Source organism: Anopheles merus, chromosome 2L (assembly GCF_017562075.2).
Source record: "Anopheles merus strain MAF chromosome 2L, AmerM5.1, whole genome shotgun sequence".
Lineage (NCBI taxonomy): Eukaryota > Metazoa > Arthropoda > Insecta > Diptera > Culicidae > Anopheles > Anopheles merus.
The window spans coordinates 6,695,876-6,713,050 of NC_054083.1; the positions used below are offsets into that span (position 1 = coordinate 6,695,876).

The 17,175-nt window shown below is 43.0% G+C and overlaps 2 protein-coding genes across 2 annotated transcripts in view; one reads left to right on the forward strand and one right to left on the reverse strand.

Moving 5' to 3' along the window:
• LOC121592862 (eukaryotic translation initiation factor 5B) overlaps positions 1–12,008 on the reverse strand; it is a 33,857-nt gene extending 21,849 nt beyond the window's left edge. Inside the window, exons 1-3 of the mRNA XM_041914706.1 lie at positions 11,507–12,008; positions 8,611–11,403; positions 8,406–8,538 (exon numbers count right to left, since the gene is read on the reverse strand). Coding sequence (XP_041770640.1) covers positions 8,406–8,538; positions 8,611–11,403; positions 11,507–11,562 — 2,982 coding nt within the window. The 5' untranslated portion in view covers positions 11,563–12,008. The remainder of the gene's footprint in view (positions 1–8,405; positions 8,539–8,610; positions 11,404–11,506) is intronic.
• A 456-nt stretch (positions 12,009–12,464) lies between these two features.
• LOC121593933 lies at positions 12,465–16,671 on the forward strand. The gene is made up of 4 exons (XM_041916732.1): positions 12,465–12,663; positions 12,768–13,779; positions 13,860–13,970; positions 14,047–16,671. Exons 1-4 carry the CDS (start codon positions 12,628–12,630, stop codon positions 16,494–16,496), a joined length of 3,609 nt encoding a protein of 1,202 aa, XP_041772666.1. The 5' UTR covers positions 12,465–12,627; the 3' UTR covers positions 16,497–16,671.
• Positions 16,672–17,175: the final 504 nt, after the last annotated feature.

The following is a 17,175-nucleotide window of genomic DNA, read 5'->3' on the forward strand; positions in this document are numbered from 1 at the left end:
TGTTGGCAATGTATCAATACATATATTTTAAGGCAAGTATATTCAGACTACTAAGCTATATCACTCTATTCTTCTCTCTAAACATCATACAAAAAAAAGTTTGAAGACGGACTGGAGGTCCAATCAGAATATGACACAGCTCAAGAATAAACAATATGAGTCTGAATTATTCAGAAGGAGGATGTAACGCTAATTCAAATTTCCTCTTACGGGTTTCATAAAATTCCCATAACTCTCATAATAAGGAAACCGGATACACGCTAGAACGTGCTCATGACGAGAGATCATGATCGTGAAAATACAACCGAACACCACCACCCATAACACTTCTTCTTCGCGCTACCGGACCGTAACATTGTTTGTTCTTGTGTGTGTGTGTGTGTGTGTGTGTGTGTGTGTGTGTGTGTGTGTGTGTGTGTGTGTGTGTGTGTGTGGTGTGTGTGTGTGTGTGTGTGTGTGTGTGTGTGTGTGTGTGTGTGTGTGTGTGAATGTGTTTGTTTGTCAGCTAAATACAGCCATTGACTAAAATGCGCGGATGGAGAAGCAGGAAGAGGGTTGGAAGAGGGTTTTCGTAGCGCATGGCACAAAAAAATAAAAAAAATAAATAAAAAAATAATGAATAACCCGCGGCCCACCAACACTTGGAAATAGCAATCAAACAAGGAGCCGCTCTCGCACAAAAAGAACTCTGAACGTCGGAAACGAAAATACTTTAAATTCAAGCGAGCCAACGCGTCGTGTCTCGCACGGATGCACAAAGCGAAAAAGCATAGGCGTAAAATGATCGAAATCGCTTAAAGTACATAAGATATGTTTTTGTTGTGTTTATTTTCATCCTCTGCGCATACCACCAACAACACCACAACACTACGCAACGAATTTGGGCCGCCTTGAAAGTATTGCCCTCTTGTTGTACAAACTTATTTAACAAAAGCACTTCACTTTTGTTTTTCTCTGCATACTTTATATCCTTCGCGCTCTATGATTCGATATGTATTTTTTCGATAACATCACCACCACCACCACCTCTGTGAATGAAAAGTCACTATTCAATATCTCTGGCGATGTTGACGGTGGTAGGTAAAAGTCATGGTAGTGATTACGCGAAGAAAAATTGAGCTATCGCCATTAAAAGACACGGAACGCAGGGGGAATTTCCTTTTCTCATACGCACGTTCGCTCGGACAAGGTACTCATTCACGAGCTAACTCGTTCCTTCATTCATGCACAAGCCCATTCATAACTACAAGCTCGGGGAACGAACCAGTGCGCAAGGAGTGAACGACGATGGTGCACAATGGCGGAGAGGGTGCGAACGAAGACAAGACGTAGAGATTGGGTGGGTAGCCAAGACACGGTTACGGTGCACTGCGCAGACACGCAATACAGTGCGCGTTGTTTCCCAGCGGTGCTGCTGTAACCTACTGATATGCTACTAATGTTTCATGGTGAACAAACATATAATGTATTGCAAAGTAGACAGAGTTGCATCAACGAATTGATCTACTTTTAGAGCACGTATCTGCACCATTCAATTCGAAGAAAATTGCCATTTTTATCCTTAAATCACAATCATAAAACATATAAAATGAAGCCATTGAGTAGCTATAGTTTATACAACGCAAAGCTCCCTCGATTTCCACAACTTCGGTAGGTGTTTGGTCCTTCTTTTGCAAATTTTACCAAGCTTTAATGTTGTAGCACGCCCGGCATAGTGCAAAAGCAATGCGTAAAAGCAGATTATAAAAACACTCTGCACAAACAATAATATGAATGGCTTTGCATGCGAAAACTGAACTGTACATGTGTATAGTTTCAACATATTATTCTACAACAGCAAAGCCATTACACACTGTTTAATTTTCGCTTTCATGCTTGATGATGATGTTGATTCTGCGTTGACAACTTACAACACTAACTCGTTCGTCGATGACAACGAAGAAGAAAAAAACTCCCAACGCAGAGCAAGGACATATTTATGTAGGTGAAATTATTTGCTCGACTATTGGTGGGTGAATGTAGGAGAGCTTTCAGCTTCAAGCTTGTACGGCTGTCGCCTGTGGAACCGATACGTCGCTCCGTTGCCTCCCCTTTGCCCAGACATTTTATTTCATTCATGAATCGATGCGGTTGGTGGTTGTTGTGGTGGTGCGCCCTTTCTATTTCCCTCGCTCATTCATTAGACACCACCACAGTCGCAAAAGCCATCGATCCATTCACAATCTCGCTCGCAGTTTCAATAGCAGCCGAGCTACCTAACAGCCATTTGCCATGTTGAGCGCGACAAACCATACGATACGGTCTTTTAGGGGGCTGCTAGGAAAAAAACACACACACACACCAACATCAACTCACACATACAAAAAGATAGACGCGGCGTGGATGTCATGGTAAGCGTGTATGCCCACCGCTGTATCCAATTACTTTCATTCATATTTCTTCCAACAGCGTTCCTGGCATCCCACGGACACTAAAGATAGCAGCGAGTTGCAACAACTGTGGCGATCATGCAACCAAGTACAGCCGGCGTGACGACTAGTTGTCTTGTGTTTCATTAGTTGGTCGGCGATTCAAAATGACTTTGGACAAAAATCACTTTGTCGACAATAATGACAACCGTGATCATAGTGGGGCAACAGTTATATAAAGGTATCCGGTTTAACACTGGTTTCGCATAACTCACTCACACTTCAGACACTACAACCGATGTGTGGTCTTTTGACCTACATGAAGCAGTGTCCAGAACCGTGTTGCTTGAGATGACAGGTATTTTTCGGTGTGTGTAACAAAGGAGGCAAAAAGAGAAGAGTAACAACAAAGCTAGAAGATTTGTTTGATTTGATAAGATTCAGTTTGAGAGAATCTTTAAACACACGTAGAATATTTAAACTTTTATATTTACATTTACAATGCCCAAACAACTTTAGTGCTTATATTTCCTGTTGGGATTCGTACGGCCCAATCTGGGGCTTTTCGCTTCGCATGGAAATTAAACGCTCCTAGACGGTCACATTCAAACCGGCTAAGTTCGTTATTCTCCTACGCACTGCTTTTGAGTAATCTGCGGTAAATGACAGCACCGATGATGGCCTCCTTCGCGATTTCTCGAGAACACGTTAGGAATTGTAATTCTCTAAAGGTGTGCATCGTGATCTGTCACCTCTACCGCCCATGCAAGCGATGCATAACTTTGGCATCTCGGATCGTGTTAAAAAAGACGCACAAACACAATTGACGGTTCTGTGAATGTCACTCCTAGGTCTGTATGGAGATTGCACACCAGTTGCTTTTATGCCGTGGTACACCTTCAACTCCCACTCGACTATTACGTGTGTCGCCGTATAGCAACCGATACGCCGATCCCACCATATCTGAAAAAGAGCAAACCGCATGGACGCAACTTTAGGATCGCGCTTGGGTGTGATTGATATGTCTCGAGTTACGATCACGATCTCCCACACCCAAGAGGGTGACAGGTGGGTTCCCCCTTTCGGTCAAATGACTTTCAAAGCTTTAACATTATTCTACCATCAAGCTTCTACGGAAATTAACACCACCTGACCACAAAGTATTGAAACGATAGTTCAATACATAAGATACATTAAAATGAGATGCGCAGTCAACAAGTGCATATTCCCAATCAGAAAAATCACAATCATTTTTAATAAAAAGGCACCCGCTAACGGGCACTGCAGTTAATTAGCTACTTTTTTATATAAGTTTAGCATAGACCATTTAAAGTTAAGGAAATAGATCCATTAAAGCAATCATCCGACTATATGTCATTTGGAAGAGTGGTAGCCCTTCTCCTATCGCGATATTCAACACTTGCTAATGTGGTTTTTGCGGTATGGCATAACCAAACGATCACGTCTGCAAGACGCGCTCATCAACATTGCAACTTAGTATAACGATTTAACAATGATACAGATAGCACATATCCCTTGCAACAAAGATATAATAGTAATTACCATAATCGATGAAAATTCATCGATAGCCACAACGAATTGGCATGGACAAATTGTCTTCCATCACACTTTACGCACATTGCAACATTATTTCTAGAATTTGATATGTTAGCAAGCAAAGAAACATACGAATAGTGGTATTACTGTTTTATGTTTGCGTTCCAGTAATTAATGAATGAATAACAAAGTTTATTTTCTCAATGACCTTACTATAATTCGTTCAAAAGTAAACTGCATTTGTATGGGATGGTTTTGTTCTTTGTACTATGTTTTGAAATATATTTTTTTAGATAATACACGTTGTCCTATAACAATAACTATTTTTTGTCTGTTTTGTTTTCGGCACACATGCTAAACAGTGTTTTAAGACCGAAAAAATGGTCAACATGGACAAATGTATCTCTTCATAAGGCTTAGTTTTTTCCAGGAATAACGAATAACGACCCCGCCAGATTCTTCTACTTATTTGACGCATTAATCATCAATTGGTCTAGGCCTGTCTGGGCTTGACTATCGGCGACTTATTGATTTACTCTCAGGTCATTCAGTCCTACGTGCTACGAGGAACTCATTCCCTACCAGGCTTGAACCCATGACAGCCAAAAAGTGATACGCTGTGACCACATTTTGTTGTGTGAGGAATTTTGGAAAATATACGGAATTAAATCAATGGAATTCATGCCTAACACTATTGTTACCCTATCTTTCAAAACATTACATTTGTTCGTATCATAGTTTTTCAATAATAGATCAGTAAGAAATACACAAAACTATAGGTTTTAAAACCTATTTTTGATTGAGTACATTGATCTTTTCAAAAATATTAGGAACAGCAGCGACAACATAATTCTCTCATAAATAGTACTTACAGCACTACTCAAAAACAACTGTACCTTCAATTTAGTGAGCCATTGTACATTAGTTTCCCTTCAATATAACTTTAATGCACTATTTTATTGCATTAGAGGTACATTCCTATGTTCTAATTGGTTAATGGCTTTCTAATAACAATATTTCAGATTTACAAAGGTCATACGAAAAAGAGAGTTATGTTTTTGGTACAAATTGAAAGCTTTAATTTTGATAATGATGATTTAACATGATAATATATTTAATGGTCTTAGCAACACGGCCTATTTGAGCCGTTTCTTCCAAATAACATTTTTTTTATTATTTAACCATTACTTTTACAGCATTTGAAAATCAGAGATTCTTCTTTGGCACAAGAACCATTGTCGGTCAAAGCCTGCCTAAACCACTACTGGGGCTTGGCTTTCAATGACCTAATCATTTACCCATAGCAGAATAGCCAGTCCTACGTACGGGTCCATACGGTCCATTCCGGACTTGAACCCATGACGGCCTTGTTGTTAAGTCGTACGAGTTGACGACTGTACCGCCAGACCGGCCCAAAATCATACATAAATCGCTTTGTACTGTGCCGTATTCTAATATTCTCCTATTGCATTACATTAGTATAAGTAAAATAAATTAATGTTCAAACACCAAACACATAATAGAAACCATCATACCAATTAGTCTTCACCACACGTTTTTGCCAATAAATTAATTTCTTGTCACAATGGCCAGTTTGATTATTTTACGAGGTCGATACTCGTATATTGCTGGTTGCGAGGAACTATACGAGGATTGATCCAAATGACATTCGTACAATTTGCGTTATATGAGTAAATTATTGCCGCTTGGTGAGACTGCTTACATGACGCATATATAATATGATATGACCACCACAGAAACCTTACTTGACTTTTTTTTCGCACCCACTACTGCCACACCAGTCTCATTTGCAAAGTCTCTGCTGCTAGCGGCTTCCAATACGAGTTCGCCCACCTAGTTAGGAATGTGACACAACGATGTAGAAACAACCTCCAACCGAATTCGACTATTGGATTAGAGAAGCTGTCCTTCATCGTCTTCCATGACACACGCGAGCATCGCGTGGGTCAACAATTACGCCAACACTGGATACAAAATAAATATCTACCCTTCTCAGCCAAACACATACCAAGCAGACAAAAAGACACTCCTTTTTATATTAACTAAATGGGATCATATATCTGTAACGCTGGACTTGTGCTCTATGCACACATGGAAACATAAATTTTAAGATCTAAATATCCGAGCTGTCGAGCGTTTCAAATACTTTTGAAACGAAATTTCCTTATACACTTTAATACTAATGATACTTATTTGTGAAGTCGGTCTTTAGTCTGAATCTCTTCCTGTATACAACAAAAACAAACAAACACTGACTATCCGGTTACGTGATACATTTAGCAAGCTTGTAATAATTATTTCATATTCCATTGAATTCTAATATGTTCGGAGAGTGCAATAGATATATAAATAATCCATTATTGCAGCAGCTAAACTAGCATGTAAAACAAAGAAGCGGTAAGTTGTTTTTTATTACGGAAGGCTCCGACAAACGATTGTTCCTAAAATTTTAACGAACATAATTTTACAACGAAATATAAGCGAATTTACTGAACGGATATTTGTTTACTTTAAATTCTGTGAATATTTCCTTAAAATGACAGCTCTTCTTGAGCTATCCTTTTTGAAGTAGTAAAGACACATACACACTTATTTCACACACACTTTCATACACACTTATTTTGCTCATTCGAGTGTTAAATACCAACTAATATTTTACTGTACATTTCGTTTCAAAGTTTTGATACAGTGGCATCATCTGGATGTCCAACATGGCAGAACACACCGAAAAATCACCCAAAAAAAAGGCATAAGATATATGAACATCTAGAAACTGAAACCAAATCATAATCAATATCCGCCCATGGCTCTGAGTGGAACCACTGTGCAACGGCTCCGAACGACTCCGGACGGCTTTAGAAGGCTCCGTTCGACTGTGGACGCCTCCGGACAGCTCTGACAATTCCAAACGGATCCAGGCGGATCAATAATCAGAAGCGTTTTGGAGCCAAAACAAACACATACAAAACAAGAGGATTGATTAAAGCTTTCAAAAATACTATCTGATATAAACAGCCTTTTCAAAATGACTATCCCAACGTGAAAAACAGGGCACAATTTATTGAAAACACGAGTATTTTACTGACAATGATCATTTGTTGTTACACAAACAGTCAATACCATTTGTGGGGATACAGACGACCAGTAAATGAGTTAAATATGATTAAAATCTGTTCTATAAGATTATGTCCATACGAAAGCGCATATGCGAGCAATGTGTCTCAGTGGGAATGGGATTTGACATAGCGAGTATGTCGCAATGTAGCAAATCACATACAAAATGAAACATATTGCACGCATATGAGCTATCTTATGGATATCACTTAACAGACAAACAAAAAAATCATGCATGCCCAATTGACATATTCGAGCACGAATAACCGGGAATTCGAACAAATTCCCTTAAACTGGAGCCTTAAACTTCCCTTAAACTGGTGCAGTTTAGAATTTAGAAAAAGTCCTCTAAAATCAACTATGGTGCGACTTTTTCGTCGATTTCTTGTAGATTCACCTGGAAATGACATTTCTTACAGGGTTTTCAATGATATTGACGTGTTCAGCGAGTTGTTGATTCGTTCGGGCATATAATTGACACTTTCAGTGAGATATTGAATTGTTCGGAAGCAGGTGTTGACATGTTCAGCGATTCTGTAGTGCTGTCATTTGTTTTGTTTAAACACTGTGCCGCAGGGTTCAATTTTTCATTCTCAAAAGTCCTAAAAGTATCTAATAATCATTCCCCAAGCTGTTTAATACATGAATTAGTTAAAACAAACATATTTTTACGAAAACCGTTTGTTTACCTTCTGTTGAGAATGATCCAAGCTGCAGTCCAAGGGGTACGAAAGTGACAGCTCTATAGTATCGCCGAACTTGTCAACGCCTGCTTCCGAACAATTCAATATCTCGCTGAAAGTGTCAATTATATGCCCGAACGAATCAACAACTCGCTGAACACGTCAATAATATCATTGAAAACCCTGTATCGTTATAAATGTTCATGTAGCCATTTTTTACTTTAAAAATACCCATTTTTTATAAAATAGCATCACACAAAATAGCTATGCTTATGTTTTTTATGCTTATCTTATGTTTTTCATCAAAAACCATAGCTGTGAATGAAAAATGAGCTCGACGGCATCGTCCATCGATAGAAGAAAGTCTAATTTACGAACACACCAAATCTTAGCGCTTTCAACACACTTGATCACACACAAATCAATAATTTCAGGTGTATCGAGTACTAATCGAGCAGATATGGAAAAACAGTTTCGAGCTAATGTCACTTGGGTGCTGTCTAAAGACAACGCGCCTAAATGTATGTGATCCACATAGCGCGTTTCGCTTAGAGACTGGGAACTCAAAGCATTCAATTATTTGTCGCGGCTCGGTTAAAAGTTAGTGCGGCATCGTACTTACCGGAATTTTAGATGTTCTTAAGAACTCCAACAAAGCCTCAAGCGAGCCAAGTGTTGAAGCTTGCACGTACACACCCCTATCGCTAAGCTTGATGCTGTTTAGAGCGGATTTTAAGTCACGGGCCACTATTTCCCTAAAATATTGGAAAACAATTACGCATCAGTACTCATTGCAACAGTCTTTTGTAGTATCTCTGTAAGCATACCTAAAGATTTCCACCTCATCAGGTTTGTGTGCTATCTGCAGATTTAGTCCGGCAATAGCTTTTTCGAGCTCTTTCGCTGCTATCTTTACGCCCTGTGCCGCCATAATCTCTTTGTGCTCGACGTACGCATTCTTTACGCGTAGTTCCTTCATTGGCTGTGGCATAAGCAATGCTTTGATTTGAGTGACGATAGGGCCTTCCGTACCGGCTAAAATCATCGTATCTCCTTCGCGTAGCTTTCCGTTGATCAAAATAGCATCGATCGTAGTACCGAGACCGGGTATCGCCTTCACTTCTAGCACGGTCGCCTGCAGATCCTCGCTGTACATCAGTCGTTTGGCCAGCTGCTTCTGGCAGAATTGCACTATCAAAAACAGCATATTTCCCATTCCTTCGCCCGTGATGGCGCTCGTCGGTACGAGAGAAACGTATGTTTTTGGATCCGGATTTTCGTAGAACAAAGCGGCATTCAGACCCTGTTCCGCGAACTGGACGATGATTTCTTTCGTGCGTTGATTGAATTCTAGCTGCGTATTGGATGCTTGCGCCTTCAGAATGTCACGGACGTCCTTTCGGGGCATCGTGTTCCAGTCATACAATCGATCGATCTTATTCAGAGCCACTACGAATGGCGTGCGCTTTGATTTGAGCAAATTGATCGACTCTATCGTTTGCGGCTCCAGCCCGTGCATAATATCTACCACTAGGATCGCAATGTCGCACAACGATGAACCGCGCGAGCGCAAATTGCTGAAAGATTCGTGCCCGGGCGTATCGATGATCAGCAAACCGGGCAGCTTGAACTCCAGCTCCTGAAAGCCTTTCACAAATCTCGTTTGCTCCTTGATGTTTTCGGACGGCACGTTAGTGGCACCAATCTGTTGCGTGATACCGCCAGCCTCGCCGTCTTGCACATTCGTGCGCCGGAGTTTATCCAAAATTTTTGTTTTTCCTGTATCTACGTGCCCCAGCACACACACTACAGCGGCGCGCAAATTGTCGAGAGTCTTTTTCTTTTCGGCATCCTGTGTACGGCTAGCAATACGATCCAGAGCTCGCTGACGGATGTTTTCAACTTCTCGGTGCTGATCTCCTCCCTCCGAATCATCATCATCGTCAGAGCTATCATCATCGTCTTCATCGGAGCCATCTTCTCCTTCCTCATCCTCATCGTCGTCTTCCTCGTCGTCGGAACCACGGCTTTCCTTGGACTCCACAGATTGCTGTTGTGACAATTCTACACCGGTTTTCTGTTTTCCGGCCGTCTTCTTAACTTCTTCCTCCTCACCTTCACTGTCCGTCACATCCCACGATTCCTTCACTTCCTTTTCCTTCGCTTTTTCTTCTTCCTTCGCCTTCAGCTCCTCAGCTGTAGGTGTCGTTTCCTTTGAATCGGATGCCTCCTTATTTGCGTCTTGATTCTTCTTCGGACGGATGCGTGATCCAGGTTTTGGTCGACGTTCGCCAGTGGCCTCGGGAATGCCAATACCCTGTGCTTTAAGCGCCTCCAGCATGGCCTGGGCACGTGCACGACTCTGCTTTTGTTTCGCAGTGAGTAGCTTACCCTCCGCCTTCAGCCGTTCCTTGCGCTCTTTCTCCTTTTGCTTTTTCTTGTCTTTCTTCTCCTGCTCTAGGCGCAACTGCTCCAATCGGAATTCTTCCGCTTGCTCCTCCAACTTTTGTTTTTCTTCCTCCTCTTTACGTAACCTTTCCTCCTCCTCACGCAGAGCTTTGAGCCGCTCTTGCATAAGGGCTAGAGCGGCTTTATTGGGCTTTTTCTTTTTCGTTTCGGCGGATCCCTCCCCACTTTGGGTATCTTCTTCAGGTTTTTTCGCTGATCCTCCCTTCGATGCCTCACCCTTCTTGGACGGGGCATTTGCTTCCTCGGCCGGTGCCGTCGACGGGAGATCAGTCTTTTTGCCCTTCTTCTTGCCCGGCTTCTCGCTAACCGGCTCTGGTGCAACAGGTTCCTCCTTTTTAGCAGCGTTAGATTTTTCCTTCTTTTTTTCTGTTGTAGCTTTTCCACGTGCGCTTTCATCCACTTCCGGTTGACCGTCCGTAGTTGCGTTACCTACCGTATCAACATTTGCTTCGTCCTTTTTCTTCTTCTTATCTTTTTTCTTGCTCTGCTTCTCTATCGACTGAGAATCTTGCGAAGCAACTGGATTATCCGCCGAAGCAGGAGGCTTCTGACCAGAATACTCCAATCCCAGTTCCTCCATCATTCGTTCGATTTCATCATCGTCTTCTTCGTCCTTCTTCTTCTTCTTTTTGCTCTTCTTTCCACCTTTTGGTACGGTTTCTTCTTCTTCTTCCATCTTGGTGGCAGTTTCTTTCTTGCCCTTTTTTCCTTTGCCCCTTTCTTTAGGGCCAACATCCTCCTCGATCGAGTTTTTCCGAGACACTTGTTCGCGATCGTGCTCCTCTTCCTCCCTTCCCTCATCATTATTATCATCATCATCGTCGTCGTCCATCATAAGCAGGGAAAATCCAACGGGGCCAGATTTAGCAGACTTTTTCTTCTTCGCTTCCTTGGTCTTGTTGCTTTTACCACCATCATCCGAATCGTTCGCTTCTGTTGGCTCCGTTTCAGTCGTTGACTTTTCCTTCTTCTTCGTTACAGCGGTCTTTTTGACTGGTTCCGTTACCTCGGTTACTTCATCTTCACCCTCGTCGCTATCCACAGCCGCCTTCTTGGCTCTCTTTTCCTTTTTAGATTTCTTATCATTCTTTCTATTTTCCACCTCCACTTCCGTTATATCCGTCTGTGGGACTCCATCGTTATCGCTGGCACTAAAATAAAATAAAAAAATACCGATCACTCAACCCGAACAAAATGACCCTCCGACTACTTAACAGTCGTTCAGTTTCACTAGTCTTCGGTTAAAATACATACTTGTCCTCGAGACCTGCACCCGCTGCTTCCTTCTTCCCTTTCTTTGCCTTTCCCATAGCACTGCAGACGTTCGCGAGAGTTCAGTTAACCTAGGTTTTTACAGTCACGGACCCAACGTGAGACAGGTTCGATTCAACAAGTTGAGTGCTAAAAATTCACAATAAGGATCACCGCACCAACTACAGCAGCCACGAATAAGCGACACGTACGATGCACCTAACTCCTTCTACATACACGGCAATGTGACACGTTGTTTGACACCGGCTTGGCCAGTGCCTTTCACTCGGCAGTGCAAGAGCACCCTCTAAGACAATTCACTACTTTTACGCAATACCGTATATGATGCGTGCTGAATGATTGAGAACAGTTGTTTATAAAGCACAAATGTGTTGTATAAGAACGAAAATTGCTATCAACAAGGATTCGTATGCAAACCACGACGCTCGAAACATTCGCTGTCAAAGGTTCAGCTGCGATACCAGATTCGGCACCATTCAGGTATGCTCACAGGAAGCCATGCCATGTGTCAAAATTGGCACACACTGCCCAGGCGGTTGTTTACATTTTTATTCACACACACATCCACATTTCACAGTACGTTCCAAACGAACTGCTTGCTTGCACAAACGATTGAAACCTAAAATCAACTGATGAAACTTTTCCACCACAAATTGTTGTTTATCCGTCTAGAAGTTTTTGTTAAACTTTTGCTGTTTCACAATCAATATAAAATTATCATTCTCATTACATCCATTACACGTTGAAGCCAACAAGTATTTCTAAGTTATACTAAATCCAACAAACTTTAACCATCTTTTCGATCCATACTTTGTCATCCACGTTACGTTTGAAGGATAAAGCAAGAATTTCATGAACCGAAATATTTCACAAGTTGACATTAGCAATGGAGCGCGTAAAATGACAGTTTGCTTTTCAAACAATCTAATGGACAACGGTCGCCATTGTCATTTGGGCAAGCTTGTTTTTGCCAGACCATCGTCGGTAGATTTTGTGCTCTAATTTACAGATATAAATGGTGATTGTAGATTGTTTTAATTTGTTGAACAATACGTTAGAAAAGTATATTTAATGAAGTGTTGAATTTGTTCACTCTATTTCAAATGGATCGAGCGACCACCGTTTCCGACGCGCTGAAGGTACATTTCATTGTTAGCAGTTAACGAATTTGCTTCAAGTCATTTCTTTGTTTGGCGGTTGCGATACTTACACGATTTTTTTTTGCATTTCACGTTACTTCCAGCGTCAGCGTTTATTAGCCGCCCAAGCCATACGCAAAGCTAATGACATTAGCCCACAAACTGTGCGTCAGCTGCAGGAGCGCCATCACCCCGGAACAAATACGGGCGCCAACTCTACGATGCAAACATCGTCAACGAGTAATGTGTCATCTCCGCAGCAAAAATCTCTCAATATAACGGAACTCGAGGAAGAGAAAACTATCCATATGGCAACCACGCCGAGGAAGTTCACTTTTGAGCCCAAGGAAATCACGGCTCGTTCCACCATGAGCCAACAGCAATCGCTGGCCATTGGTAAATCAAATCCAAGCAAATTCCTTTCTGCTGGTATCGAAGAAATACTCGCATCCAGCTTTGCCGATAACATCAGATGTATGGGACAATCGCTACGCGAAACGGCCGCCAGTGTACATGCCGATTTCGATGGCGAACAACTGGCGAATTTAAGCTTGCCGCGCACAGCAGATATGAGCAAACTTTCCTGTGATTCTCTTTCATCGTTACAATCAGGGGTCCGCACGGGAATCAATAAGGCCACGACAGTGGCCGGAAAAAATAACCAGCCCAGTAACGATCCTTGGGAAATGTCGCAGCCAGCTTTCGATAGCAGCTGGATGAAGGACAAGATTAACGAGTTGAGTCAAATGGAGGAAGCAAGTTTTCGATCCGGAGACCATATGGCCTCAAGGTTGCTCGAGGATGAAATGGCATGGGAACAAGAAAATGCAGACATTCCCCAAATGAACGCCAAACAACGACAGGTCAGCCCGGTGAAGGGTGTGCGCAAACCACAGCTAAAAGATCACGTCGATTTTTCCTGCTTTTCCGGATACCTTGCGCAAGAGGATGAAATATCGCGAGATTACAGCGAAAGCAGAATGAACAATGATGGCAGCATTTGTTCGGTGGGACACTACTTCAACAAAATGTCGGACGATCTAAAAAATATGGTTAGTGATTACAGTCCGCCTCAGCGTAGGCCTCTCGCATTGATTGATGTAACTAATGATATAGGTATGGTGGCATCGACGCAGAAACTAAATATACGCTCAAAAAGCTAAACGAAAACAATGAAATATTGCATCTACTTTCAGAGAATCTCAATAGTCCTTCAAAGGCTTGTGGCGATTCGTCCAAAGCAGATCAGTACGGAAAAGGCAACAAAGAAAATTCATTAAGCGTGTCGTGCATCGCTAAAGCTATAAGTAAGTAATGAATAAAAAAGCTTCTTCATAATACGGAAATTGATTTATGTGATTTCATGTGAATACATTTTTGCAGCTTCCATGGATTTAGAAGACTCGCCACACAATTTTATCCACAAACTGAAACATGTGCAGCGCACAAAATCCGAGCAACTGTCAGCTGCTGACTCGGAGGAAAGAAAAGCAGCGACTTTGCCAAAATCATTCAGCGATTTAGCTACGGGTTCCGATGCCATGTATGGAACAAACGAAAAGCAGCCACGAGTGTCCCTGCATAACGGTGATTCCAAAAAACAAATCCGAGTGCCGCAGAACTATCAACAATCCGACACGCTCAGTTTTTCGGAGTCTATGTTCGACTCATCCTCTACTATGCCGGTGTTACCACATTCCAAAACATCCAGTCCCAAAGCATCGGAAATTTCTGTAAACCAATCGGAATGGCAAAGCAGAGATCCTGGCGATATGGTGACTCCTGCACAGGAGAAGAACAACAGGCAGGCACTGGTGGACACGTTCCGCGTCTCAACAGCAACCAAACTTTCGGAACAGTACATGGATCTGCCATCGTTGCCACGAATTAAAGACACTCCAACGTGTCAGAAAAACATCTTCGGCGATCGTCCGATCGCAAAACCCAATCGCAAGCGTCGATCGAACTCTACAACTCGCCAGGAGCTGAATGGAGGTAAGCGGGAAGAATTGGCCGTGCCATCGAACTTGACGCAGGTTCGCTCCAGATCGCCATCAAACCGAGCCGAACTGAAAGCAGTTAGCGCCAGCTCGAATGATCATCAACTCGACTCTAAAGCAACTGAACTAAGAAATGGTTCATACCAGCCAACTCCGAAAATTTCTCATCAACGGAAACCGGCACCGCCAGAAGCGAATGTATCCCGAGGCTTTGCTCGTAAAACGCATCTCTCTCCTGAACCGCGCACTGTAAATCGTTCGCCATATTCGTCACCAAAAGCAGGGCCGGAAAGGTCATCCGTACCGTCGGAGCAGTATGAGGAAATAGCGGACAAATATAGTTTAAGGGTACCCGGTGCTCCATCCCGTTCGGCTTCGCAGTGCTCCGGAAGTACTGAGTGGATCAACAGGGGCGAGGGCACGCTTCCGTTGAAGGCAACGCATAGCGAACTATCTTGGGGAAGCACAAGATTACGCAAGAGCGAGAAAAAGACGATGCAAATTAAAAACACATCAAATCGAAAGTTGCTGGTGAAGGCGGTCATTGTCGGGCCGGGATTTCAACTCTGTGGCACGGAGCAGAGCGGTCTGTTGACGCTGCAAAGTCAGGAATGTCGTACAATTACGGTCGATTTTTGTCCCACAGTTATTGGTCCGGCCATTGGGGCTCTTTCGTTCCATCCTCCGAACGATGTATTCATCCAGCGAGTGGTGAGCTTGTACGGCTATGGTGGAGAAGCGTCAATTAAAATCGAAGGCATACAGAAGGGTCCGAGTGGACCGTTTTTGGAACTTGGCAGTGCGCGCAATCTTGGGCGTCCGTTGGAAAAGTCCTTTTCGCTGTACAACAAGGGCTCTTTGCCGGCGTTCGCGCGCATCGGCATAGACAAGAAAGGGCTCGACCAGGCGCTGCTGGCCACGGCCGTGTACGTTCAACCACAGCGCACGATCATTCAGCCGAACAGTTATGCTCACATCAAAGTCGTATTCAAACCACGGCGGCAAGAGATTGCCAAAATTTTACAGAAACAGGTCGATGTGCTGTCAATTACAAATCTGCACATCCTGTGGGGCGATGAGCCGACACGGCACCGGATATGTAAGAACATTACTCTCGCGAAACAGAATAATCTGATCGACCCAAAGATGGCCGCTCTGGAATCAATCTGCACTAAGTTCTCCGACGCAGAGGAACTAGACGGGTTGGATATGTTTTGCGAACAGGTGTTCGATACCATTCACGAACTATTCCTTACCTTCCGCGAGTACGAGCTGGTGCTAACAGTGGACCGTGCACTCGATGATACGATGCTCGATCTCTCGATGGCGGACGGCAATACGACACTGTTCAAGACGATGTATGCCAGCTCCGAGATAGGATCTTCGCCTAGGTTAGCGGAGGACATGATTTCGCCCGCCTTGCCTGGTCCTGGAGGCAACGGCGCCCAGCATTACGGTCAGAGCACCGGTTCAGCCCTAGCCGCCAGTGCAAGCGGTTTGGTGGGTATGCACCGGCGTGACAGCGGCGAATCGTGGTCCGTGCGACCGACGATGCTCGAATTTCAACCGTCCACCGAGAGGACTAAGCAGTTTGTGATAAAGAGCAACTTTTACACGGTGCAGTACTTTGAGCTAAACTCCAACTATAGGCAACTATTTCGACTATCTCCCTACGAGGGCCACATTCGCCCCGGTCAGGAAGTTGTTGTTAACGTTTCTCTGCAGCACCTACAACCGATCGGAGTGGGCGGTACACAGCCCTCGATCTTTATAGTGGTTTACATTGAAAACGAAAAGATCAGCATTCCCGTTCAAATACACTATGGGAATTGATTGAAGGCGGTCGGTTAACTGGACACGCTGTTTGCCAATACGTCCACTAGCTCTGTAGCTCGCTGATATAATAAGCCGATATTATGTTTAATTGTATTCGTGTTTTGCAGTCTATTTCCCAGTATACTCTTTAATTGACACTATTTATAATAAATATTTTACATGTTATGCACATACTAAATTCCTTGTTTTTATTTCGTCCTTCGATCACCGGTAGTGTCTAACAGTAATTCTTGTTAGTTCGGTTCGGGAACGCTCCCGTGATACAGTTGACGACTGTACGCACGACTTTACAACATGTCCGTCGTGGGTTCAAGCCTCATATGGATCGTCCTCCTTCGTAAAAGGACTGTGACTCATCATGGCTGCGTGTGGTATTTAACAAGTCTCGAAAAAGAGTGTATATAGGGCCGGCATGACCTCGCAGTGTGGGTTGCGCAGTAGAAAGAAGAAAGAAGAAGAAGAAATAAAAATTAGAAGCATAACTGGAGGAATGGAGAGGAGCGTACGTGTTATTTTGCAGATGGATACAAGTGGGATATCCTAAAGTGAAGATGGAACTCTCGAACCAGCGAATGTAATTTAATAGCAACCGCACAGTGATTTAAGTTCTTTCCATTTCAGCATTCTAAACTTTTGAGCAATAAAAAAAGCACATTCGCGCGCCGGTGCTTGCGTC